General features: G+C 49.1%; 1 protein-coding gene across 1 annotated transcript in view; it reads right to left on the reverse strand.

The window, feature by feature from the left end:
- Window positions 1–26722, reverse strand: part of LOC139230271 (protein shisa-9-like) — a 148119-nt gene that overhangs the window by 56270 nt on the left and 65127 nt on the right. Inside the window, exons 4-7 of the mRNA XM_070862099.1 lie at window positions 26221–26257; window positions 18733–18879; window positions 13939–14025; window positions 2520–2799 (exon numbers count right to left, since the gene is read on the reverse strand). Of these exons, the coding sequence (XP_070718200.1) occupies window positions 2520–2799; window positions 13939–14025; window positions 18733–18879; window positions 26221–26257 (551 nt within the window). The remainder of the gene's footprint in view (window positions 1–2519; window positions 2800–13938; window positions 14026–18732; window positions 18880–26220; window positions 26258–26722) is intronic.

Genomic DNA, 26722 nt, shown 5'->3' on the forward strand with positions numbered 1-26722 from the left:
CTTCTACCAGCCTTGCTGCAGGCACTGAGACCCCATTGAGGAGGAGCAGTCGGTCTGGGAGGGGGGTGAAGGGAAGGGGGGAAAGCACGGAGAAAGAGCCGGTAAAGATGTGTGTGCTAGTGGCCAGAAATGGTCACCTTGCTCTAATGTGAAAAAATGTAAATAGTCAGAATTGGATGAGCCAATAAAGAATTGTGTGATGCTGCTCAGAAATGATGATGTAATGTGAATAGTTGCACGTGCATGTGGGTGATAATGTTTCAAGGGGACAGGTTTCAATTATTGTTTGCTGTAAATAATGGCGACCTTTACTGCTTCTTTACAGCACACTACGGTGTTTTGTGTCAATACAAATCGACTCTGGATCAGTTCCTATGGACTGGAGGGTAGCTAATGTAACACCACTTTTTGGAGGGAGAGAGAAAACGGGTAATTATAGACCGGTTAGCCTGACATCAGTAGTGGGGAAAATGTTGGAATCAATCATTAATGATGAAATAGCAGAGCATTTGGAAAGCAGTGACAGGATCGGATCAAGTCAGCATGGATTTATGAAAGTGAAATCATGCTTGACGAATCTTCTGGAATTTTTTGAGGATGTAACTGGCAGAGTGGACAAGGGAGAACCAGTGGATGTGGTGTATTTGGACTTTCAAAAGGCTTTTGACAAGGTCCCGCACAAGAGATTAGTGTGCAAAATCAAAGCACATAGTATTGGGGGTAATATACTGACATGGATAGAGAACTGGTTGGCAGACAGGAAGCAGAGTCGGGATAAACGGGTCCTTTTCAGAATGGCAGGCAGTGACTAGTGGAATGCCGCAGGGCTCAGTGTTGGGACCCCAGCTCTTTACAATATACATTAAGATTTAGCTGAATGAATTGAGTGTAATATCTCCAAGTTTGCGGATGACACTAAACTGGGTGGCGGTGTGAGCTGTGAGGAGGACGCTAAGAGGCTGCAGGGTGACTTGGACAGGTTAGGTGAGTGGGCAAATGGATTGGAGATGCAGTATAATGTGGATAAATGTGAGGTTATCCATTTTGGGGGCAAAAACACGAAGGCAGAATATTATCTGAATGGTGGCAGATTAGGAAAATGGGAGGTGCAATGAGACCTGGGTGTAATGGTTCATCAGTCACTGAAAGTGGGCATACAGGTACAGCAGGCGGTGAAGAAGGCAAATGGTATGTTGGCCTTCATAGCTAGGGGATTTGAGTATCGGAGCAGGGAGGTCTTATTGCAGTTGTACAGGGCCTTGGTGAGGCCCCACCTGGAATATTGCATTCAGTTTTGGTCTCCTAATCTGAGGAAGGACGTTCTTGCTATTGAGGGAGTGCAGCGAAGGTTCACCAGACTGATTCCAGGGATGGCTGGACTGTCATATGAGGGGAGACTGGATCAACTGGGCCTTTATTCACTGGAGTTTAGAAGGATGAGAGGGGATCTCATAGAAACGTATAAGATTCTGACGGGACTGGACAGGTTAGATGCGGGAAGAATGTTCCCGATGTTGGGGAAGTCCAGAACCAGGGGACATAGTCTTAGGATAAGGGGTAGGCCATTCAGGACTGAGATGAGGAGAAACTTCTTCACTCAGAGATTTGTTAACCTGTGGAATTCTCTGTCGCAGAGAGTTGTTGATGCCAGTTCATTGGACATATTCAAGAGGGAGTTAGATATGGCCCTTACGGCTAAAGGGATCAAGGGTTATGGAGAGAAAGCAGGAAAGGGGTACTGAGGGAATGATCAGCCATGATCTTATTGAATGGCGGTGCAGGCTCGAAGGGCCGAATGGCCTACTCCTGCATCTATTTTCTATGTTTCTATGCTTCTATGTTTCATTTGTCATAACCTTGTGTTGCTGTTTGTGTGCACGGAGGCTTGGGGGGGGTTGGGGCGTGATGTCTTCAGCAGATGGCCAGGTGCAGAGGCTGGCCAGGTGAGGCGGGGCCCGCAATGCCAGATGAGTAGAATCGATGGCTCCCTGAACCCTGGGGAAGCCCGCTATGCTGGCGAAGTCACGGGAGCGCTCATCCAGGTCTTCCCTGGACATGCTGAACTTGATCCAGTGTAATCGTTTGCTGCAGAGAGCGTCGGTAACCTGGCGAATACAGCGATGTACTGCAAACTGCGAGATGTTGCAAATATCGCCTCATTATCATCACAGGCAGTCCCTCGAAACGAGGATGACTTGCTTCCACACCAAAAAGGGATGAAGGACCTAACATTCCAGATCACAAACTACATGTTGAAGGGTGGAAGATGCCTGTGTGTGGATTTTTTTAACATGGAGTGGCCGTTGCACACCAGCCAACACACGGGCTTGACAGAGCTAGGCCTTGGTCCAGTGGCAAGGATTACCCAAGACGACTGGAGACCAGCTCTGCTGCACGGACCCAGTGCGCACACATATCGCAGTGTGGGCTGGCCTCTCCTGGGCCCAGATCTCAAATCTCTACGCACTCTCGCCGCTCCTTCGCCCCGACATCGCCGCTCCTGCTGTGCCTGCCCGCACTGCAGTCAGCCGTCGCCCTCCTGCAGCAGCACGCGCTGCTCCCTGCGGTGGTATGCCTGAGATGGGCTTGCAGGCCGGGACCACGCCGATTTCCGGGCCGGGCCGCTGCACGCTGCTCCCTCCGACAGGAGACTGGAAGGAGCTGGTACCACAGAAGCCGAGTGGCTGCCACGGACAGCGAGGTCCTGGTGCCGATGTCAGCTGCCAGGTGTGTCTGCAGCAGTTTGCAAAGCCCCGTGACCACCTCCTTGAGCCTTTGTAAGCACTGCTCCTCGGACATCTGGAGATAAGAGTAATGCACGCGGTAAAACCCTGCATCTGTACGGCCTCCTGCTCCTCTGTCTGGGGCCTCTCCCCTGGAGAGGATCCACATTTTCCCCGGAGCTGTCTCTGCAGCCGGCGCCTTTCAAGCCGTCTCCGCGGGATGAGGTGGTGTGCGATCACTGCCCCCATCACTTGGCACCGGCCACAGCGAAATCCAACGTTCACTTTTCTCCGATGTGGAACCCAGCAAGGTGTCCCAGACATTGCAGTCAATCTGACGAGTGACCAGCAGTGCGAGGCCAACACCCTACTGTCTGTGCGAGCATCGAACGCAGCACTGACCGGCTGCAACTCCCGTTAAATAACGCCCCGGGTTCGTTTCTCTGCCGTGGACGCAAGCTGTTCCATGAGGCGGCAAAAGTGAACGTGGCGAGAAGGGCACCAAGGAGGCGTTGCACGCGGACTGACGTCATGGTTACCATGGAGTTAGCCGGCGGCATGTTACGTTTTAACACCCTTCAAAAAATTACCACCGAATTTCGCGTCAGGCGTGAACAGCACCCAGTGCCACTCCCAACCGCCCAAATCTCAGTTAGCACTCAACACTGGCGTTATCAGCAGGCAGTAGCAACCGAATTTCAACCCCATAAGATTCTGAGGGGGCTCGACAGGATAGATGCAGAGAGGATGTTTCCCCTCGTGGGGGAATCTAGAACCAGGGGGCATAGTTTCAGAATAAGGGGTCGCCCATTTAAGACGGAGATGAGGAGGAATTTCTTCTCTCAGGGGGTCGTGAATCTTTGGAATTCTCTGTCCCAGAGAGCTGTGGAGGCTGGGTCATTGAATATATTCAAGGCAGAGCTAGACAGATTATTGAATGATAGGGGAGTCAAGGGTAATGGGGAGCGGGCAGGGAAGTGGAGTTGAGGCCAGGATTAGATCAGCCATGATCTTATTGAATGGCGGAGCAGGCTCGAGGGGCCGAATGGCCTACTCCTGCTCCTATTTCTTATGTTCTTATTATGTTTTGACTGTAAAACTAATAAAAGTCACTGGCACTGGTTACCTGAGGGGGGGGGGGGGGGGGGGGGGGGGGTCATCCATAATTATTTTGTGTTGTGTTGCATTGTGCCATCTAACACAACATTACTGAAGATCTTTACTTGTTGGGCTGGATAGCCTCTTGTTGGCCAGCATGGACACGATGGGCCAAAATGGCCTCCTTCCGTGCTGCAAACTTCAATGATTCTATGATTCTATGATGAGCGCTATCCCTGGTTAGGCCTCGGCTGGAGTATTGTGGGCAATTCTGGGCATCACACCAGGAGGGACGACAAGGCCTTTCGAGAGGGTGCAGAGGAGATTTACCAGAAAGGTGCCAGGGATGAGGGATTTCAGTGATGTGGAGAGGTTGGAGGTAGCTGGGATTGTTAAGGGGGCATTTGAAAGAGAGGTTCAAAATTACGAGGAGTTTTGATGGAGTCGATAGGGAGAAAGGAGCCGAAATTGCCCCCTGCTCCAAATGGGTCAGATAATTGGAATCAAATGAATATTCTCTGCGCGAATCCATGGGGTGGAGCATAGCGGGAAATTGGCCTCATTTTGTGTTTTAATTCGTTGCGGCGGTGTTTGGGGTTGCGGAGGGGCGGAAGTGCGTTGGGAGCGGGACGGGAGGCGGGCGGTGACATCAGCGCGCTGAGGACGTCAGCGTAACGTCCCTCTCCTTCAGTTAAAGGGGAGGGGGCCGCTGCGAGCTCTGCAGCCACTTTAGTGGTACCCACTGGGCCACCAAGGAGGGTTTCGGCCGGGCCAGCGGTCCCAGTACCCAAGTGAGGGGGAGTGAGGGGCTGCCTGCTGGAGGCTCGGCTGAACCAGCGACCGCCATTGTCGAGCCGACTGCAGAGCCGCCCAGCCAGTGGCAGCTTCCCGCTGGGAAAAGCTGCCGGGGACACTGAGCGGTGGAGGCTCTGCTCCCCCGGGGCAATTTCCCTCGCCGGGCGGAAAGGGGTCGCCACCGGGCGGTGAGGGGTCGGCGCGTGCCCGACGGGGCGGGAACACGGGCGGGGCAGCAACCCGTTTCCGTCGCCCCCGGCTCGGGGGCAATTTCGGAAGGGTCAGTCCATCTGCCTGCCTCCGATCAGAAAGGCCTCAACAGCCCATTACCGCCTCTTTGAGGCAGCAGTGGACTTTAAAGAGGGGGCCAATTTCAGCCCCAAACTGCTTCCAGTGGCAGAAGGGTCGGTAATCAGAGGACACAGATTTAAGATAATTGGCAAAAAACTATGGGCAGATTAGGAGAAATTCTTTTACTCAGTGAGTGAGTTGTGGTGGAAGCAGATTCAATAGAGCAGTTGTACAGGGCCTTGGTGAGGCCACACCTGGAGTATTGTGTACAGTTTTGGTCTCCTAATCTGAGGAAGGACGTTCTTGCTATTGAGGGAGTGCAGCGAAGGTTCACCAGACTGATTCCTGGGATGGCAGGACTGACATATCAAGAAAGACTGGATCGACTAGGCTTATATTCACTGGAATTTAGAAGAATGAGAGGGGATCTCATAGAAACATCTAACATTCTGACGTGACTGGACAGGTTAGATGCAGGAAGAATGTTCCCGATGTTGGGGAAGTCCAGAACCAGGGGTCACAGTCTAAGGATAAGGGGTAAGCCATTTAGGACCGAGATGAGGAGAAACTTCTTCGCTCAGAGAATTGTGAACCTGTGGAATTCTCTACCACAGAAAGTTGTTGAGGCCAGTTCGTTAGATATAATCAAAAGGGAGTTACGGCTGAAGGGATCGGGGGGTATGGAGAGGAAGCAGGAATGGGGTACTGAGGTGAATGATCAGCCATGATCTTATTGAATGGCGGTGCAGGCTCGAAGGGCCGAATGGCCTACTCCTGCACCTATTTTCTATGTTTTGATGTTTCTATGTAATAGTAACTTTCAAAAGGGAATTGGATAAATACTTAAAACGGAATAAAATGCAGTGCTCTGAGGAAAGAGCAGGAGAGTGGGACTAATTGGGTTGCTCTTTCAAAGAGCCCGATGGGCTGAATGGCCTCGTTCTGTGCTGTATCATTCTATGAGGGTTTCTGCGCGCTAACCTCTCACAGTTTTAGGTAGCTGAAAGGACTAACGCAGTTGATTTCAACAGCATCCACTCTGGGCATTCCTGAGGGCCGAATGCATAGCCTTACTCCTAATCTTACATCAAGAACTGGAGGTTGGGGGTTCAAGTCCGTAGGCGTACTGAGTTAGTTGAATCCAGTCGGGGCTGCATTAAAGTGGATCTTCTCACCGTTATTATACAAGGTTAAAACAATCTCTTGTAACTCGGAATCAAAGGCCTTCCAGCTGTTTCCCGGGGATTTATTAGTCTTGTTAATAGTAGCTTGTATCGACTGGGCACTGTTATTGAATAATTGATCATCCTGTGACCTCCCGTGTGTGGATTCCCATCCGCCCCAGGCAAATGGGATCAAAGTCTCCTGCCCTTGCCGTCAGTGGCCTGTGGCTGAGAGAGCCTCGGTACCTTGGCACATTTGCTAGTGGATTCATGTCGACAGCCTAAAACCTGCCCATAACTCAGCACAAATTGGCCTTATATTGTTAGTCTCAGCTGCCATGAGAAGTAGAGGGATTTGCAGTTAAGAACAGGAGGAGGCCATTCGGCCCCTTGAGCCCGTTCCGCCATTCAATGAGATTGTATCCTAACTCCACCTAGCCACCGTGATCCCGTAACCCTTAATACCCTCGCCTAACAAAAATCTATCAATCTCAACTTTGACATTTTCAATTGACCCTCCAGGCTCATCAGTTTTTTGTGGGAGAGAGTACCAGATTTCCATTACCCTTTGTGTAAAGAAGTGCTTGCTGCCTGTAATGTATGCACCTGTGAGGATGCTCATAGGTTGGTGGAGCTGTTGAGTTGGGAGTGGCCTAGCCAGTCATGTGATGTTCACAAAACTCAATAAAACCCCAGCCAGTTGGGTTCGGGGGGGATCCACAATGAGGCAGGTGGTTGTGAGCGTGGTGGATGAACTGGTAATGTGTAGTGCGATTGTTAAACCTTTGCTAATAAACCAACTAGTTCTTAATAACAATGTGTTGCTATGAATTCTTAAGCAAAGAACCCATGAAGCAAATACATTACACTGACATCACCCCTGTTATGTATTTAAGCCCTTGTAACCTGTATACACTACCACCAGAGGGCCTACCTGTTGGAGTCCCAAGGGATCCCAGCATCCCTTGGGAGCACGGTATATAAGCAGGCCACCCACGAGGTGCCTACACTCTGGAGTCGCATTAAAGGAGCTAAGGTCATACTTGCTCATTGTACACAGTACTCAGTTTCATCCTTTATTGTGAGCATAACAACCACTGAATGGCCCGAGCTCTAATTTTAAGGTTATGCATCCTTGTTGTGGAGAGATTTCTAGGTTTAGCCTGGATTGGTACAGGGATCCGAACACCCACCGGTGTGAAACTACTGTTAAAGCGGCACTAATATCCCCGGGCAATCCTCACTAGCCATGAGGGCGATTTACAAGCCAGGGAACCGCCCTTAAAAAGGCGGAACCTTGATGAAGGGGGACCTTGCATTTCCCGCTGCAGATGCTGCACGGTGACTGAGGGAACAGGAGCCTCAGCTGTGGCTGAGCATAGAGGACACCAAGGGGCTGGATATATTCGGCTCCTCTGCGCTCCGTTTTTCGCCCCGGTGCGGTGGCAATGGCGGGGGTGAGGTGTCCTGGGCGGGCGATCAGCCTCCAGCGCCCCGCGGCGATCCTCGGGTCCTGTTTAGTGGTGGCGCGGAGCAGCACGGCCCGGAAGAGTTGCACCGGTGTGTACAACGCCCCTGGTTGCGACACCGGCGCGGGTTTTGACTCTTGCCTGACCCGTCTGCCCCGCGGCCACCTGGGAAATCAGGGCAGACCAATGATCCCCATCGGCGAAGAGGTGAGTAATGGACTCCTGAGGTAAATGTGATTGGTTTTTAAAAAAATTTTTTTTGTGATTGCGTGGGCAATGTTTTTTTAGGAATGTTTTTGTGGTATTTTTTAAGATCCCCACCCCTCAGGCGTCTCTCGGAGCGCTCCCGGCTTGGATCCTTATCCCGGGAGTTTCCCATCCTAGTGCCCTTAGGGAGGTGTACAATGCCTCCCTTAGCACTGCGCCCCCTGACTCAGGGCCCAGCTGACCAATATTACTTACTGAGGCGCAAACTATTCCCGAACACTAACTTGCCCGGCCTGCCGCCATTATCGCCCCAAAAACATCAAAGCCCAAAATCCAGGTTTCCAGATGCATCTGTGGAGGTCCTGCAGGCAGAGGTCAGGGCAAGGAGCGACCATCCCGAGATAGGTCGCCAAAAAACGGTTCAATGACTCCACAAGGGTCACCAAGGTAAGTCAAGGCAATCTTATGAACTCAGATCGTCTATCGCTAATAGACCCTTCACTCTCTCCTGGACCTCTCATACTCTTTCCCTCTCTCAGCATCTGGGAACTCACTAATACAAAGGACTACATCTCCAAACACTCCAACACCATCTGTGCTCACCAGCCACTCTCTTGACTCACTTTGTCAGCCACCTAGGCTACTGTTAAAGTTTAAAAAGGAAGACTTGCATTTCTATAGCGCCTTTCACTACCACCGGATGTCTCAAAGCGCTTTACAGCCAATGAAGTACTTTTGAAGTGTAGTCACTGTTGTAATGTAGGAAACGCGGCAGCCAATTTGCGCACAGCAAGCTCCCACAAACAGCAATGTGATAATGACCAGATATTGGCCCTGAAAGTTTTTTTTAATGTTGCGTTTATTGAAGGATAAATATTGGGCAGGACACCGGGAATAACTTCCCTGCTCTTCTTCGAAATAGTGCCGTGGGATCCTTTATGCCCACCTGAGAGGGCAAACAGGGCCTCGGTTTAACGTCTCATCTGAAAGACGGCACCTCCGACAGTGCAGCACTCCCTCAGCACTGCGCTGGGAGTGTCAGCCTGGATTATTTGTGTGCTCAAGTCCCTGGAGAGGGACTTGAACCCACAACCTTCTGACTAAGAGACGAGAATGATCACCACGGATTCATTTAAAGGGACAATGCTCATCCAATTCTCATCGTCCCGTGATTCACACACTCCTTTGAGGGAAAGTGTTGGTGTCAGTTGCAGACCCGGAACCTTGCCTTGTCTCTCTCTCTGTCTCGCTCCAAAGGAAAAGCTGGTCTACAACCAGCACCAAAGCAAGGCCAGCGGAGAAGAACCACCTCTGGTGGAGGACACTGAGTTGGCAGGAGGAGGAATCCCTCCAATCTCTGGGCTCATGCAGGGAGAGCCTGTCGGAGAGGGAAAGCCAGGAGGTGAGCCGGCAGCAGAAGGTCGATGAAGGCAGGGCAAAGCTTATCACAATTCCTCTCTGTAATGTATGCACGTGCGAGAATGCTCACAGGTTGGTGGAGCTGTTGAGTTGGGAGTGGCTTAGCCAATCACGTGATGTTCATAAGACTCAATAAAACCCCAGCCAGTTGGGTTCGGGGGATCCACGATGAGGCAGCTGGTTGTGAGCCTGGTGGATGAACTGGTAATGTGTAGTGTGATTGTTAAACCTTTTGCTAATAAACCAGCTGGTTCTTATCCACTTTGGTGGTAAAAATAGGAGGGCTGGTTATTATCTGAATGGTGACAGATTGGTAAAGGGGGAGGTGCAACGAGACCCGGGTGTCATGGTACATCAGTGATTGAAAGTTGCCATGCAGGTACAGCAGGTGGTGAAGAAGGCAAATGGCATGTTGGCCTTCATAGCGAGAGGATTTGAGTATAGGAGCAGGGAGGTCTTACTACAGTTGTACAGGGCCTTGGTGAGGCCACACCTGGAATATTATGTTCAGTTTTGGTCTCCTAATCTGAGGAAGGACATTCTTGCTATTGAGTGAGTGCAGCGAAGGTTCACCAGACTGATTCCTGGGATGACAGGACTCTCATATGAAGAAAGACTGGATCGACTGGGCCTGTATTCAATTGAATTTAGAAGAATGAGAGGGGATCTCATAGAAACATATTAAATTCTGACTGGATTGGACAAGCTAGATGCAGGAAGAATGTTCCCGATGTTGGGGAAGTCTAGAACCAGGGGTCACAGTCTAAGGATAAGGGGTAAGCCATTTAGGACCGAGATGAGGAGAAACTTCTTCACTCAGAGAATTGTGAACCTGTGTTGTTGAGGCCAGTTTGTTAGATATTTTCAAAAGGGAGTTAGATGTGGCCCTTACGGCTAAAGGGATCAAGGGGTATGGAGAGCAAGCAGGAATGGGGTACTGAGGTGAATGATGAGCCATGATCTTATTGAATGGTGGTGCAGGCTCGAAGGGCCGAATGGCCTACTCCTGCACCTATTTTCTATGTTTCTATGTTTCTGTGTTTAATAGCAATGTGTTGCTATGAATTCGTAAACAAAGAACCCATGAAGCAAATGCATTATAATCTCCATTTCAGTTGCTTTGCTGTCATGACATTCAGCCACTAATTCTTTAAGGAGCAATGTCATTGTCTGCACAGCTCAACATCCACAACTTGTATTTATAAAGCACTTTTAACGTAGTAAAATGTCCCAAGGCACTTCATTGGCGCCATTATCAGGCACATTTTGACACCGAGGCACATAAAGAGAAATTAGCGCAGGTGACCAAAAGCTTGGTCAAAGTGGTAGGTTTTAAGGAGCGTCTTGAAAGAGGAAAGAGAGGTAGAGAGGCGGAGAGGCTTAGGGAGAGAGTTCCTGAGCTTGGGGCCCAGGCAGCAGAAGGCACGGCCACCAATGATTGAGCGATTATAATCAGGGATGCTCAAGAGAATTAGAGGAGCGCAGATATCTCAGGGGTAGTGGGGCTGGGGGAGATTACAGAGATAGGGAGGGGTGAGGGCCATGGAGGGATTTATAAACGAGGATGAGAGTTTTGAAATCGAGGTATTGCCGGGTATTGCCGGGAGCCAACGTAGGTCAGCGAGCACAGGGGTGATGGGTGAGCGGGACTCGGTGCGTGTCACGCTACGATAAGGGTGGAGAGCTGTCCACACCCCTTGAACAATAACATAGTGAGAATCAACACCTGCAGGTGGAGAGGAGCAAAACAATGACCATTGAACTGGAGGCCATGATCCATTGGTGACCTATTGTTCCTCATGTGATAGCCCTGTGACCTCTGCCACCAAGGAGGACAAGATCGGTATAATGTATGCACCGGTGAGCATGCTCTCAAATTTGTAGAGCTGTTGCATTGTGAGTGACTCAATAAAACCCCAGTCAGTTGGGTCTCGGTCATTCATGATGAGGTATGCAGTTGTGAGCCTAGTGGATGAACTGATAATGTGAACTGGTTAATGTTAAACCTTTGCTAATACACCAACTAGTGCTTAATAGCCATGTGTTGCTTTGAATTCTTCAGCCAAGAACCCATGAAGCAGATACATTGCAATCATCAATGTCAGGGCAATACCATCGCCTCCAAATTCCCTTTCCAAGTCACACGCCATCTTTGATGTCCTGGGTTTGCCTACATTACCCGATTGTGGGAGCACCATCGCCACACAGACTGCAGCGGTTCAAGGAGAAGGTCCAACCCCACCTTCCCAGGGCAACTGGGCATGGCCATTCAATGTGGCCTTGAGAGACAAGCCCACATCCTCGGAACAAAACACAGGGGCTTCCTGTTACAGACCCTGTGGGCTGGAGATTCGATCTTCTGGTCATCCCTCTGAGCGCCCCGGAGTGGCGGCAATGGCAGTGCAAACCACTTGTGCCCGCACGGCCAGCTTCCAGCGGCCCCACCGGGACATTCGGTGCCTGTATCGACGGGGCGCGGAGCAGTACCGCCTGGGACAGGCGAACCAGTGTGTAACGCCCCTGGTCGCGACACCAGCTCGATTTGTGGCTGCCGCCCGACCTTTAGTGCCCTCTAGCGCACCCTGGTGGGACCGCCTGTGAAAGCGGGCACTCCAAGTGGTACTGGCCGCGGTCAGGTAAGTAATGTTGGCCTGAAGTAAATGCGATTGTTTCAGAAACAATTATTTTTTGCGATTTATGTTGTGGTGGCGCGAGTTATGTATTGGTAATGTTTTTGTTGTTTTTTTTCCACCCCCCCCCAGGCGCTCCGAGGCCAGCTATTTAGCTCCGGATTTTCCCATGCTCAGCCGGCCTAGTGCCCGAGGAGAGGTGTGCAAAGCCTCCCTTAGCGCCCCGCCCCACACTCAGGGCCCAGCCGATGAATTTTGCAGCGGCAGACGCAAACCGTTTGCCAATGCCAAATTTACCGCCCCGCCCGGGACACCACCCCGACTGAGGCATGACCGAATTTCCAGCCCTGTGATTTTTAACTGAATATTGAAAGCTCTTGTGAAAAACTGGTCAAGCATCTCCCAGCATTACACTAACTGGTCTATAATTCGCTGTCTCGTGCCTGACTAATTTTGGATGATGATCAGATTCAATTGAGCCATTCTGCTTCGCTGCAAACATTGTACTTGTGAAGCTTTTGAAATATTAACTAGAGCTGTACCCATATCCTCAGCTCAAATCGCGAGGATTCTAAGCTGCATCGTAAACCTAACTCCATCGTACAGGCCTTCTCCCTGCTGTGTTCAAATTAGAACTCATCCATTTTTCAGATGAGATGTTGAACAGATCAGTTGCCTGATCAGTTGGACACGAAAGATCCCACACAGTATTTTAAGGAGCAGAGAGGTACATAGAATTTACAGCAATCAATTTAAATTTTATTCGTAGGTGCGAATGTGGGCGTTGCTGGCAGGTCCCGACATTTGGCAGAAAAAAATCAAAGAGCAAGTTATTATTTAAATGGAGAAAAATTGCAAAGTACAGCGGGACCTGGGAGTACTTGTATATGAAACACAAAAGGATAGTATGCAGGTACAGCAAGTGATCAGGAAGGCCAATGGAATCTTGGCCTTTATTGCAAAGCGGATGGAGTATGAAAGCAGGGAAGTCTTGCTACAGCTATACAGGGTATTGGTGAGGCTACACCTGGAATACTGCGTGCAGTTTTGGTTTCCATATTTACGAAAGGATATACTTGCTTTGGAGGTAGTTCAGAGAAGGTTCACTAGGTTGATTCCGGAGATGAGGGGGTTGACTTATGAGGAAAGGTTGAGTAGGTTGAGCCGCTACTCATTGGAATTCAGAAAAATGAGAGATGATCTTATCGAAACGTATAAGATTATGAGGGGGTTTGACAAGGTGGATGCAGAGAGGATGTTTCCACTGATAGGGGAGACTAGAACTAGAGGGCATGATCTTAGAATAAGGGGCCGCTTATTTAAAACTGAGATGAGGAGAAATTTCTTCTCTCAGAGGGTTGTAAATCTGTGGAATTCGTTGCCTCAGAGAGCTGTGGAAGCTGGGACATTGAATAAATTTAAGACAGAGATAGACAGTTTCTTAACCGGGTTATGGGGAGCGGGCAGGGAAGTAGAGCTGAGTCCATGATCAGATCAGCCATGATGGTATTAAATGGTGGAGCAGGCTCGAGGGGCCGTATGGCCTACTCCTGCTCCCATTTCTCATATTCTTATTGCCCTTGAGAAGGTGGTGGTGAGCCACCTTCTTGAACCGCTGCAGTCCGTGTGATGAAGGTGCTCCCACAGTGCTGTTAGGTACAACTCAGTGACTTGCTAGGCCATTTCAGAGTCAACCACATTGCTGTGGGTCTGGAGTCACATATAGACCAGACCGGATAAGGTTGGCAGATTTCCTTCCCTGGAGGACATTAATAAACCAGATGGGTTTTTACAACAATCTGTAGTTTCATGGTCACCAGGACTGACACTATTTTTTTATTCCAGATTTATTTAATGAACTAAATTTAAATTCCCCAGCTGCCATGGTGGGATTTGAACATAAGAACATAAGGAATAGGAGCAGGAGTAGGCCATTTGGCCCCTTGAGCCTGCTCTGCCATTTAATAAGATCATGACTGATCTTTGACCTCAACTCCATTTTAACACCCGATCCCCATACCCCGATTCCTTAGGGTCCAAAAATATGATTAAATCATCTCCTGCTCATTCTTTTTCTTCCTGTCATAACCCATAGGCCTATCGTTCACAAGCTTGATGCCAGCTAGCCACCTCCCTGACTTACACAACCTTCATTTGTACACTTTTCATCCTTGGCGGTTGTAATATCTATAGCTCCACCCAGTAGGCTACTGTGACACTGCAGCCAGTGCTGTTTACAAGAATAAACAGTTCAGGTCACCTGACTGGCTTCCTGAAGTTATCAGCTATCTTGCAGCCTGTGTGTTTGCGATGTTGTACTGAAAACATAACAGCGGTGACATGCACTCTGAACCTTGACTCCTTGCCTAGGTCGTTCAATGTAAAAAATGTCGCAATAGCAAAACTATTGCAAAGGCTGGAATTCTGAAATAAAAACAGTAAACGCTGGAAATACTCAACTGGTCAGGCGGCATCTGTGGAGAGAGGAAGAAAACGTCTTGCTTGAAAGCTGTTCACCTCTAACATCTGACGAAGGGTCATCAACCTGAAACGTTAACTCTGTTTCTCTCTCCACAGATGCTGCCTAACCTGCTGAGTATTTCCAGCCTTTGTCTGCTTTCATTCATAATATTACAGTCAGAGTGCATTGTATGTTAACACATTTCACACACTTCTTTATAACAACAGTTTCTTCAATGCTCTACTTACAAGAACAAAATCTTGCATTTATATAGCGCCTTTAACATGGAACAATGTCCCAAGATGCTTCACAGGAACATTATCAGACCAAATTTGACACCAAGCCACATAGGAGATATTGGGATAGGCTTGGTCAAAGAGTTAGGTTTTAAGGAGCATCTTAAAAGAGTAGTGAGGCAGAGAAGTTTAGGGAGGGAATTTCAAAGCTCAGTTATAACACGTGCATAACTGACTTTTACATAAAGTATGGGTTGCACTGTCAGCTTGACCAGATGTCAAATTTAGCCAGACTTTCACTTGTGAAGACAGATGTGAGGAATGAACTTAACACGCCTGCTTTTTCCTGAACTCCCATAAGATTCCTACTCAGTTTATCTCCTAAATGTCTATCGGATGTGACGTTAAACCCAGGCCCCGCCTGCCCTCTCAGATGGACATAAGAGATCGCCCACGGCACCATTGGAATAAGACCGGGGTACTTCTCCCTGGTGTCCTGGCCAAAATTTATCCCTCAATCATATCACTGAAAAACAGACGATCTGGTCATTAACACATTGCTGTCGGTGGGAGCTTGCTGTGCGCAAATTGTCTGCCGCGTTTCCTACATTACAACGCTGGTTACACTTCAAAATACTTAATTGACTGTAAAGCGCTTTGGGACGTCCTGAGATTGTGAAAGGTGCTATATAAATGCAAGTCTTTCTTTCTTCTGTCTAATGTCCCGATGATGTGCTTAATACTGCATCTTCTTTACTCAGGGCTATAAACTATTTGAGTCCCTTTTGCTTCTGTCAATTCATAGACCGGCAGCAGATTTAGCAAAACCCAGTTCCTCTGGATTGACCGATTTTGTTTATTGTTGGCTATTTATGGCCTAACCTTGACCCAATTTTCTCCCCATCTCTCCTGAAGATGCTGACTGTTGCTGAGGAACAGTTCCACAGTCAGCAGACGTTCTTCCTGCCAGCTCTGATGAAGGATCATCGACCTGAAATATTAACTCTGTACCCCTCCCCACAGATGCTGCCCGACTCGCTGAGCATTTCCAGCATTTGCTGCTTTTATTTCAGATTTCCAGCATCCGCAGTATTTTGCTTTTGCATTAACATAAGAACATAAGAAGTAGGAGCAGGAGTAGACCATACGGCCCCTCGAGCTTACTCCGCCATTTAATATGATCATGGCTGATCCAATCATGGACTCAAATCCACTTCCCTGCCCGCTCCCCACAATCCCTTAATCCCTTATCGGTTAAGAAACTGTTTATTATGTATTGATGTGTGTATCGTCGACCTGCATCCTGGTGGGGGGGAAGTGTGATCTTATGTATTGATGTGTGTATCGTCCTGGTACCTTAAATGTAATGTAAGCACAATGCTACACCACAGAGGGCGCTGTGGTGGGAAACCTGGAAGTGCCTGCAACAGGCACTATAAAAGGCTGACCACCACACCTGAGAGGCACTCTGGAGCTGAACAATAAAGGACGAAGGTCACAGCAGTTAGACTTACACCAGACCGTGTGGAGTCAGTGATTTGTGTGCTACATACACCACACTGTCTATTTCTATCTTAAATTTATTCAATGTCCCGGCTTCCACAGCTCTGTGAGGCAGCGAATTCCACTGATCCACAACCCTCTCAGAAAATAACATTTAGTATTTCATTCACTGCCACTTCACTTCCAGGAATGCCCACCTTGAAGAAGTTCTGCTCTGCTCTCTGACGGGATTTCCCTTTGTCTCTTTTACCTTGTTCATCTTCCTTGCTTTCTGTTTCCCTTCTCGCGTTTGATCCAGTATCTGCCAAGACGCACTTTCACAGCCACGTCTCTTTCCTCAGCAACTGTCTCCGCCCCCAATGCCAGTTCTGATGAAGGGTCATCGACCTGAAACATTAACTCTGTTTCTCTCTCCACAGGTGCAGCCCGACCCGCTGAGTATTTCCAGCATTTTCTGTTTTTATTTCAGATTTCCACACCTGCAGTATTTTGACTTTTGTATTAGATGTTCTCCTGTGTCTTGGCTAAGCGGCTACCCTCCACAGCTGAGGCTAGATAGTCATGGACCATACGGGGCATCAATAATAACTTGTATCTATATCGCGCCTTTAAAGTAGTAAAACGTCCCAAAGCGCATCACAGAATCATTATCAACCAAAATTTGACACTGAGCCACATAAGGAGATATTGGGGCAGATAACCAAAAGCTTGTTCAAAGAGGTAGGTTTAAGGAGCGTCTTAAAGGAGGAGAAAGAGGCAGAGAGGTTTAGGGTCGATATTCCGAGGCAGCTGTCGGCTTGGTGTCCAATGGTGGAGCGATTAAAATTGGGGATGTGCAAGAGGGCAGAATTAGAGGAGCGCAGAGATCTCATGGGTTGTGGGACTGGAGGAGATTACAGAGATAAGGAGGGGCGAGGGCCATGGAGGAGGGGTTTGAAAACAGGATGAGAATTTTATAATCGAGGCGTTGCCCGACCAGGAGCCAATGTAGGTCAGCGAGCACAGAAGGTGATGGGTGAGCGGGACTTGGTGAGAGTTAGGATACAGGGCAGCAGAGTATTGGATCAACACAGGTTTATGGAGGCTGGAAGATGGGAAGCCGACTAGGAGAGCACTGGAATAGTCGAGTTTAGAAGTAACAAAGGCATGGATAAGGATTCAGCAGCAGATGGGCTGAGTTGGGCCAGATGTTACGGATGTTGCTGGAGGGAGTTTTAAACATAAGTGTCTCCATGACAACGGAGGCAGCTCGAGCCTGGAGCTGTTACTTTTTATTTCTCGTTGACAGGAACTGTAATAAAATTATGACATCACAAGAATGGAGGACGGTGATTGGTTCTTCCATATTAATTGAATCACTGGACAGGGAATGAATCGTAAAGAAAGCTAATAATGGATTTAATTTGTTTCAATTGTGATTTTCTAATTTTAACTTAATTTATAATTATGGTATATATTATTTAATTTTGTTTAATTATAATTCATCTTTATTGTACTGATTTTACTATTGTATACTCCTTATTGTATTATTTACAATGTAATTTGTGTTTCTTTTTTTTTAGTTTTTTCGTCTGTGTCTATCTGCGTGTGCATTTGGGCTGCTGCTTCAGACCCGAGCCTTTAACCTCTTTTTACACTTTTTCTCCCGCTTTTTCTCTCTTTTCCTCAATGGTCAATATCTAACGTGTTGTAAAATTGTTGTGACGTACCTTGGGACGTTTTACTACAATAATGTCATATAATAATAAGTATTATTATATTATTATGTTAGGGAGGGACCTGGGTGTCCTTGTGCAAGAATCATTGAAAGTTAACATAGTTACAGCAAGTAATTAAGAAAGCAAATGGTATATTGGCCTTTATTACAAGAAGATTTGAGTATAAGAGTAAAGACGTCTTACTGCACTTATATAGGGCCCTGGTGAGACCGCATCTGAAGTATTGTGTATAATTTTTGATTTCCTTACCTAAGGAAGGATATACTTGCCATAGAGGGAATGCAACAAAGGTTCACCATTCCTGGGATGGGGGGATTGTCCTATGAGAAGACATTGAGTAGACTAGGCCTATAGTCTCTACAGTTTAGAAGAATGAGAGGTGATCTCATTGAAACACACAACATTCTTACAGGGCTTAACAGGGTAGATGCAGGGAGGATGTTTCCCCCTGGCTGGAGAATCTAGAACCAGGGGTCACAGTCTCAGAATAAGGTGTCGGCCATTTAGGACTGAGGTGAGGAGGAATTTCTTCACTCAGAGGGTGGTGAATCTTTGGAGTTCTCTGCCCCAGAGAGCTGTGGAGGCTCAGTCGTTGAGTATATTCAAGACAGAGATCGTTAGATTTTTGGATATTAAGGGAATCAAGGAATACGGGGACAGTGCAGGAAAATGTTGAGGTAGAAGATCAGTCATGATTTCATTGAATGGCGGAGCAGGCTCGAGGGGCCGAATGGCCTACTCCAGCTCCTAATTCTCATGCTCTTATATCACAGCCAAACCCCATCCCATAACCACATCTTTGCCCTCTCCAGTAGGTCCCAGTAAATGACAAATAATTTGAATTGGCTACTATTGCTATAGCAACTCAACGCAGTCAAGCCTCACTGTCAGTGCTACCAGGTAATTAATTTAATTATGATTTCTCTAATGACCAAGGTTAAAAGTAAGGGACGCACATTCACAGCGTGGGAGTGAACACAGCAAATTGGGTCATTTGTATGGAGCTAAATCTTCCTCACCACAAGCTTAATTACAGGTTTCTGTGGTATTAGTATGACCCCTTGCAGCTTTGACCTTCTGACCCTTTTCTGCCCTCCTCTCCCGAAGTTGCTGGAGTTCAGTCGTACCAACACCGGCCTCCTCTCCTGCACCGAGGGTTGACAACTCTGGTTAAACATGAGAACATAAGAAACAGGAGCAGGAGTCAGCCATTTGGCCCCTCGAGTCTATTCCGCCATTCAATAAGCTCGTGGCTGATCTGACCTTGGCCTCAGCTCCACTCCCCCGCCCACTCCCCATAACCCTTTACTCCCTTATCATTCAAAAATCTGTCTGTCTCCACCTTAAATATATTTAATGACTAGTGGGAAAGCGGGTTGTGTAGAGGACACAGAGAGGCTGCAAAGAGATTTGGATAGGTTAAGCGAATGGGCTAAGGTTTGGCAGATGGAATACAATGTCAGAAAATGTGAGGTCATCCACCTTGGGAAAAAAAAACAGTAAAAGGGAATATTATTTGAATGGGGAGAAATTACAACATGCTGCGGTGCAGAGGGACCTGGGGGTCCTTGTGCATGAGTCCCAAAAAGTTAGTTTGCAGGTGCAGCAGGTAATCAGGAAGGCAAATGGAATGTTGGCCTTCATTGCGAGAGGGATGGAGTACAAAAGCAGGGAGGTCCTGCTGCAACTGTACAGGGTATTGGTGAGTACTGCGTGCAGTTTTGGTCACCTTAAGGAAGGATATACTAGCTTTGGAGGGGGTACAGAGGCGATTCACTAGACTGATTCCGGAGATGAGGGGGTTACCTTATGATGATAGATTGAGTAGACTGGGTCTTTACTCCTTGGAGTTCAGAAGGATGAGATGTGATCTTATAGAAACATTTAAAATCATGAAAGAGATAGACAAGATAGAGGCAGAGAGGTTGTTTCCACTGGTCGGGGAGACTAGAACTAGGGGGCACAGCCTCAAAATACGGGGGAGCCAATTTAAAACCGAGTTGAGAAGGAATTTCTTCTCCCAGAGGGTTGTGAATCTGTGGAATTCTCTGCCCAGGGAAGCAGTTGAGGCTAGCTCATTGAATGTATTCAAATCACAGATAGATAGATTTTTAACTAATAAGGGAATTATGGGTTACGGGGAGCGGGCGGGTAAGTGGAGCTGAGTCCACGGCCAGATCAGCCATGATCTTGTTGAATTGCGGAGCAGGCTCGAGGGGCTAGATGGCCTACTCCTGTTCCTAATTCTTATGTTCTTATGTTCTTCTTATGACCCAGCCTCCACAGCTCTCTGGGACAGAGAATTGCAAAGATTCATGACCCGCTGAGAGAAGAAATTCCTCCTCATTTCTGTCTTAAATGGGCGACCCTTTATTCTGAAACTGTGCCCCCTAATCTAGATTCCCCCACGGGGAGAAACATCCTCTCTGCATCTACCCGGTTAAGCCCCCTCAGAATCTTATACGTATCAATAAGATCTCCTCTCATTCAAATACTAAACCATTCCTGGGGACACAGAAACAGGCCATTTGGTCCAACAGATCCGTGCCGGTGTTTATGCTCCACACGAGCCTCCTCCCACCCCTCTTCATCTCACCCCATCACCATATCCTTCTATTCCTTTCCCCCCTCATGTGTTTATCCAGCCTCCCCTTAAATGCATCGATACTATTCGCCTCAGCCACTCCCTGTGGTAGCGAGTTCCACATTCTCACCGCTCTCTGGGTAAAGGAGTTTCTCCTGAATTCCTGTTGGATTTATTAGTGACTATTTTACATTTTTAGGTTCCTGCTCCTTAGCTAGAAGCTGGAAATCCGACACATAGACTAGAGAAACATAGCAAGTGAGTCGGTGTCTGAGTGGGAAAGGGCTGGTTACCGATTTGGGTGTAGTTACATAAGAACATAATAAATAGGAGCAGGAGTAGGCCACCTGACCCCTCGAGCCTGCTCCGCCATTCAATAAGATCATGGCCGATCTGATCACAGACTCAGCTCCACTTCCCCGCCCACTCCCCATAACCCTTGACTCTCTTATCGCTCAAAAATCTGTCTATCTCCGCCTTAAATATATTCAATGACCCAGCCTCCACAGCTCTCTGGGGCAGAGAATTCCACAGATTTACAACCCTCTGAGAGAAGAAATTTCTCCTCACCTCAGTTTTAAATAGGCAGCCCCTTATTCTGAGACTATGTCCCCTAGTTTTAGTTTCCCCGATGAGTGGAAACATCCTCTCTGCATCCACCTTGTCGAGCCCCCTCATTATCTTATATGTTTCAATAAGATCACCTCTCATTCTTCTAAACTCCAATGAGTAGAAGCCCAACCTACTCAACCTATCTTCATAAGTCAATCTCCTCATCTCCGGAATCAACCGAGTGAACCTTCTCTGAACAGCCTCCAATGCAAGTATATCCTTCCTTAAATACAGAGACCAAAACTGTATGCAGTACTCCAGGTGTGGCCTCACCAATACTCTGTACAGTTGTAGCAGGACTTCTCTGCTTTTATACTCTATCCCCCTTGCAATAAAGGCCAACATTCCATTTGCCTTCCTGATTACTTGCTGTACCTGTATACTAACTTTTTGTGTTTCATGCACAAAGACCCCCAGGTCCTGCTCTAGTTCTTTCATCAGAGCTGATAGTCTGTATTTTGGGTAGTGGAAAACTGGAACTCTCTCCCCCAAAATGTTGTTGAGGTTGGGGTTAATTGAAAATTTCAAAACAGAGATTGATAGATTTTTGATAGGTAGGGGTATTAAGGGTTATGAAACTAAGGCGGGTAGATGGAGTTCAGAGCCGTGATCTGACTGAATGGCGGAACAGGCTCGAGGGCTGAATGGCCTCCTGTTGCTGTAGTTCTACGTCCCTACCAGGAACACCCTCAGTCATTGGCCAACCTGGTGTGCCTTTGCAGCACTTTCCATTGCTCTTTGTCACTCTCCCATTACCCCTTCCGAAAGGTGCGCGTGTGTCCATATTGATGGAGGACATGGGGGAATCTAGAACTAGGGGCACAGTCTCAGAATAAGGGGTCGCCCATTTAAAATGGAAATGAGGAGGAATTTCTTCTCTCAGAGGGTCGTAAATCTTTGGAATTCTCTGCCCCAGAGAGCTGTGGAGGCTGGGTCGTTGAATATATTTAAGGTGGAAATAGACAGATGAGGGAATAAAGGTTTATGAGGAGCGGGCAGGGAAGTGGAGCTGAGCCCAAGATCAGATCAGCCATGATTTTATTGAATGGCGGAGCAGGCTCGAGGGGCCAAATGGCCGACTCCTGCTCCTATTTCTTATGTTCTTATGTAGGACAGGATTGGGCCTGGCTCACCTCCCCGCCCCACCCCACCCCACCGCACCGCACCATGGTGGGTCAACTAGCTTGCCGAGCATCACTGTGTAGGCCCGGGCATGGACAGAATAGCCCTTCGGGCAAGATGGCAGCGAACTGCCCAGTGTTTTCGGCCGGACTCTCGCAGAGCCAAATCCAATTTGGTGAGGGAGGGAGAGAAAACCGAGACAGTCCGTGGGGAAATATTTGGTTTGTACTCAGAGCTCCGACACAGCAAGCGGGCCCCGGGTGGGCAGAGGAGATGCCTCAATATCACCCTCAAAGCCTCCTTGATGAAGTACAACATCCCTGGCCCAAGACCGCTCAAAATGGAGGAGAAGCATCCGGGAAGGCGTCAAACACCTCGAGTCTCTCCGCCGGGAGCACGCGGAAGCCAAGCGCAAACCGCGGAAGGAGCGTGCGGCAACCCAGGTACCCCACCCACTGTCTGCCCCGCCCGTGACAGAGACTGTAGGTCCCTCATTGGACTCATCAGTCGCCTGAGAAACGATTTCAGTGTGAAAGCAAGTCATCCTCGACTGCGAGGGTCTGCCTAGAAAAATAGAAATAGAAACATAGAAAATAGGAGCAGTAGGAGGCCATTCGGCCCATTGATCCTGCACCGCCATTCAATATGATCATGGCTGATCCTCTATCTCAACAACATAGTCCCGCTTTTTCCCCGTACCCCTTGATATCTTTTGTTTCTAGAAATCCAGCTATCTCCCTCTTAAATATATTCAGTGACTTGGCCTCCACAGCCTTCTGTGGTAGAAAATTCCACAGGTTCACCACCATCTGAGTGAAAAAGTTTTTCCTCATCTCGGTCCTAAATTTCTCACTCCGTATCCTGACCCCTTGTTCTAGACTTCCCTAAGGAGAAGATTTGGTTACGGTTCTGTACAAACTCCCGCCAAGGGAGGTGCTTCTCGGGCGCTTGCGGCGTAACTGTATCTCAGGTCACAGAACACGGGGGGCACCCCCCTGCTCACAGCCAGCTCGGCGACAGAGCACAATGTGTAAGGGCTCGGGTCGGAGAGCCACCCGCTTGGGGGGGGGTGCTGCAGGAAGATTGGCTAATTATCCACGGGGACAGGCCGGGAAAGGCAGCTGGCATTCTGTCAAGCCTTTGTCACGAGCATTCAGCCTCCAGTGTGCACGGACCTCGGCACAGGAAAGCCCGAGGAGACAGCTATTAAAGCAATATCAATCGCACCCATTCGACGGAGAGTGACAGGAGTCGTCGCTGCGGGCTCGGGTGGCCGCGTAGCTCCAGGGGCGTGTCTGTGCCCGCGCGCCGCCCTTGTTGTTTGTGCCAGCATCACCAACACGGGGCTCTCGATGCACTTGGGGTGGGGAGCGGGCACATGGCGCGTGTCAGAGTGAGCGGAATGGGCCTAGGGTGGGTGGGGGGGCAGGGGGCAGGAAGGCCTGGCACATCTGGAGCTTGAAAGAAAGAACTTGCATTTATATAGCACCTTTAGTATCGATGCATTTAGGTTAGATAAGCATATGAGGGAGAAGGGAATAGAGGGTTATGCTGATAGATTTAGATGAGGAAAGACAGGAGGAGGCTCGAGTGGAGCATAAACGCCCCATGGACTAGTTAGGCCAAATGGCCTGATCCTGTTATGTAATCGTATGTAAAATGTGGATCAAAATATCTGGCATGATAATTAGTTCATCCAGTGATTAGATCTAAACAAAAGCATTCGACACACCGACAAACGCCCACAGAACCCTCCAATCATACAGTGACACCATTGCGTCAGCCAATGAGTTTCAGGCAGGGCGGGACTAACAGCAGGAAGCACGGTGAAAAGTCTATTTACTCAGCAAACAGAGTCTATTTAAACAACACACTCAGTAAACAGTCTACAGAATCTATTTAAAAAGAGTCCCTACGAACTACAGCAAACAAAAATCCTGATCGAAACTGCAGCCACGTCGCCCAGAAAAATGCATTGGAGGATGGTTAAATAACATAAATTTTGTGCGTAAAATCAATCCCAGTCACTGACAGCAGTGTGATCTCCAGGCGTGATTGACAGGGGAATTTACCCAATTTCTCCACTCTATAAATACTGACACACTCCCGGGACCCACTGTAAATACCGAGTCACTCTCGGGATCCCACTGTAAATACTGACATACTCCTGGGGACCCCCTGTAAATAATGACACACTCCCGGGGACCCCCTGTAAATACTGACACATTCTTGGGGAACCCCTGTAAATACTGACACACTCCCGTGGGCCCTGTGTAAATACAGACACACTCCCGGGGACCCCCTGTTAATACTGTCACACTCCTGGGGACCCCCTGTAAATACTGACACACTCCTGGGGACCCCGTGTAAATACTGACACACTCCCGGGGACCCTCTGTAAATACTGACACACTCCTGGGGACCCCCTGTTAATACTGTCACACTCCTGGGGACCCCCTGTAAATACTGACACACTCCTGGGGACCCCGTGTAAATACTGACACACTCCCGGGGACCCTCTGTAAATACTGACACACTCCTGGGGACCCCCTGTAAATAGTGAGACACTCCCGGGGATCCCCTGTAAATACTGACACACTCCCGGGCACCCCCTGTAAATACTGACATACTCCTGGGGACCCCATGTAAATACTCACACACTCCCGGGGACCCCCTGTAAATACAGACACACTCCTGGGGGCCCTGTGTAAATACAGACACACTCCCGGGGGCCCTGTGTAAATACTGACACACTCCCGGGGACCCCCTGTAAATACTGACACAGTCCCGGGGACCTGCTATTGGTTGAAGTCCTGGTGATGTCGAACACTAAGATTCTGGTTTGGATGGAATGCAGAAAAAGTTGGCTCCGCTGACAGAAGTGTGTTTCCGGCATTGGGTTCTCCAAACTTGGCCCAATTCTGACACTGTGCACATCACACCGGACAGTGATTGTGTTTCATTGAGCACTCAGGAAATGAAGCCAAAGTCTTGGCTATAATTTTGGAGTGTATCAACGTCACCATTAACTAAGCCTTTGATTTTTCGATTTCCTGTTGGTTGTGAGGAAGCAGTTGTTGGTGAGTGCAGCTGTTTGCTGTAATGACAGTGCAGGCCGTGTTAGGGTCTGGGTGATTAACACGGTCAGCGGGGAACAAGCCAGGGTCGGCTGGCCCCCATCACACTGACAGCCAGTTACACATCTTGGGCCACTGAAGCAACCGAGTTGAACTTGTGAGGATTTTCTGCCCCAAGGGAGGGGAGAGAGAAACAAACGCAGACTTGCATTTCCATAGCGCCTTTCACGACCACCGGACCGTCCCAAAGCGCTTTACAGCCAATGAAGTACTTTAGGAGTGTAGTCACTGTTGTAATGTGGAAAACGCGCCAGCCAATTTGCGCACAGCAAGCTCCCACAAACAGCAATGTGATAATGAGCAGATCATGGGGGCCAAATTGCCCCGGACTCGATCGGGGCTGTAATCTTTCCAGGCCGGGACTTTTATCATCCAGCCTGGAGGTCCCACCGCTGATGCCGGATTAGGCCGTACGCCGCTCAATGGAAGCACGGCCTTGTCTACGGCACGCCGCTTCCTTTAGCGGCAGGTCCCGGGGCGGGAGCGCGGCGCTGGGTCCAGCGTAAGACCGATGCTCTGCGCAACGGCCAATATGCTACAAGGCCCCCTCCCCCTTTCCATTAAAGGGGAGGGGCCTCTGCGCACGCTGCATGGCCCTAAGCGGGACGCCAGCAGCCCGGCCCCTCGACGGAGCGCGCACGAGGGCCGCCATTGTCGGGCTGACCTCAGAGCCCACCCACCAACAAAGATGGCGGCCGTGCGTGTTGCAGCCTGCCCCATTAAACAGTGCCCCGGGAGCGGGCATCCGCCAGCTGTGCGACCCGCGTCAGGTTGTCGGCGCGGGGCGGCAAGGGCTTGTCACGCACGGTGATGACATCATCACCGGTTGCACGGTGCTAAAGGTGGAACGCAGCGCTGCCGGGACAGTGCCCCCAAAACCACCGGAGCAATTTCCCAGGAGGCAGCAGCGCCCCCCTCCCCCGGAGCAAAAACTGCCTTAGTGCACCCCCGGAGCTGCTAACGGAGTGCAAAAAAAGGAGCAATTTCGCCCCCCGCCCCCCTGTTTCTGTGATGTTGGTTGTGGGATAAATATTGGCCCTAGGATAACTCACCTGCTCTTCTTCAAAATAATGCCGTGGGATCTTTAACCTGAGAGGGCAGACGATGCCTTGGATTAATGTCTCACCTGAAAGGCGACACCTCCGACAGTGCAGCACTCCCTCAGCACTGCACTGGGAGTGTCAGCCTGGATTTTTGTGCTCAAGTCTCTGTAGTGGGTCTTGAACCCACAACCTTCTGACTCAGAGGCGAGGGTGCTGCCCATTGAGAAACTGGGCCTCACACACTGAGATAGTGGGCCTCACACACTGAGAAACTGGGCCTCGCACACTGAGAAACTGGGCCTCACACACTGAGAAACTGGGCCTCGCACACTGAGAAACTGGGCCTCACACACTGAGAAACTGGGCCTCACACACTGAGATACTGGGCCTCACACACTGAGATACTGGGCCTCACACACTGAGAAACTGGGCCTCACACACTGAGATAGTGGGCCTCACACACTGAGAAACTGGGCCTCGCACACTGAGAAACTGGGCCTCACACACTGAG

The sequence above is a fragment of the Pristiophorus japonicus genome, chromosome 19 (assembly GCF_044704955.1).
Source record: "Pristiophorus japonicus isolate sPriJap1 chromosome 19, sPriJap1.hap1, whole genome shotgun sequence".
NCBI lineage: Eukaryota > Metazoa > Chordata > Chondrichthyes > Pristiophoridae > Pristiophorus > Pristiophorus japonicus.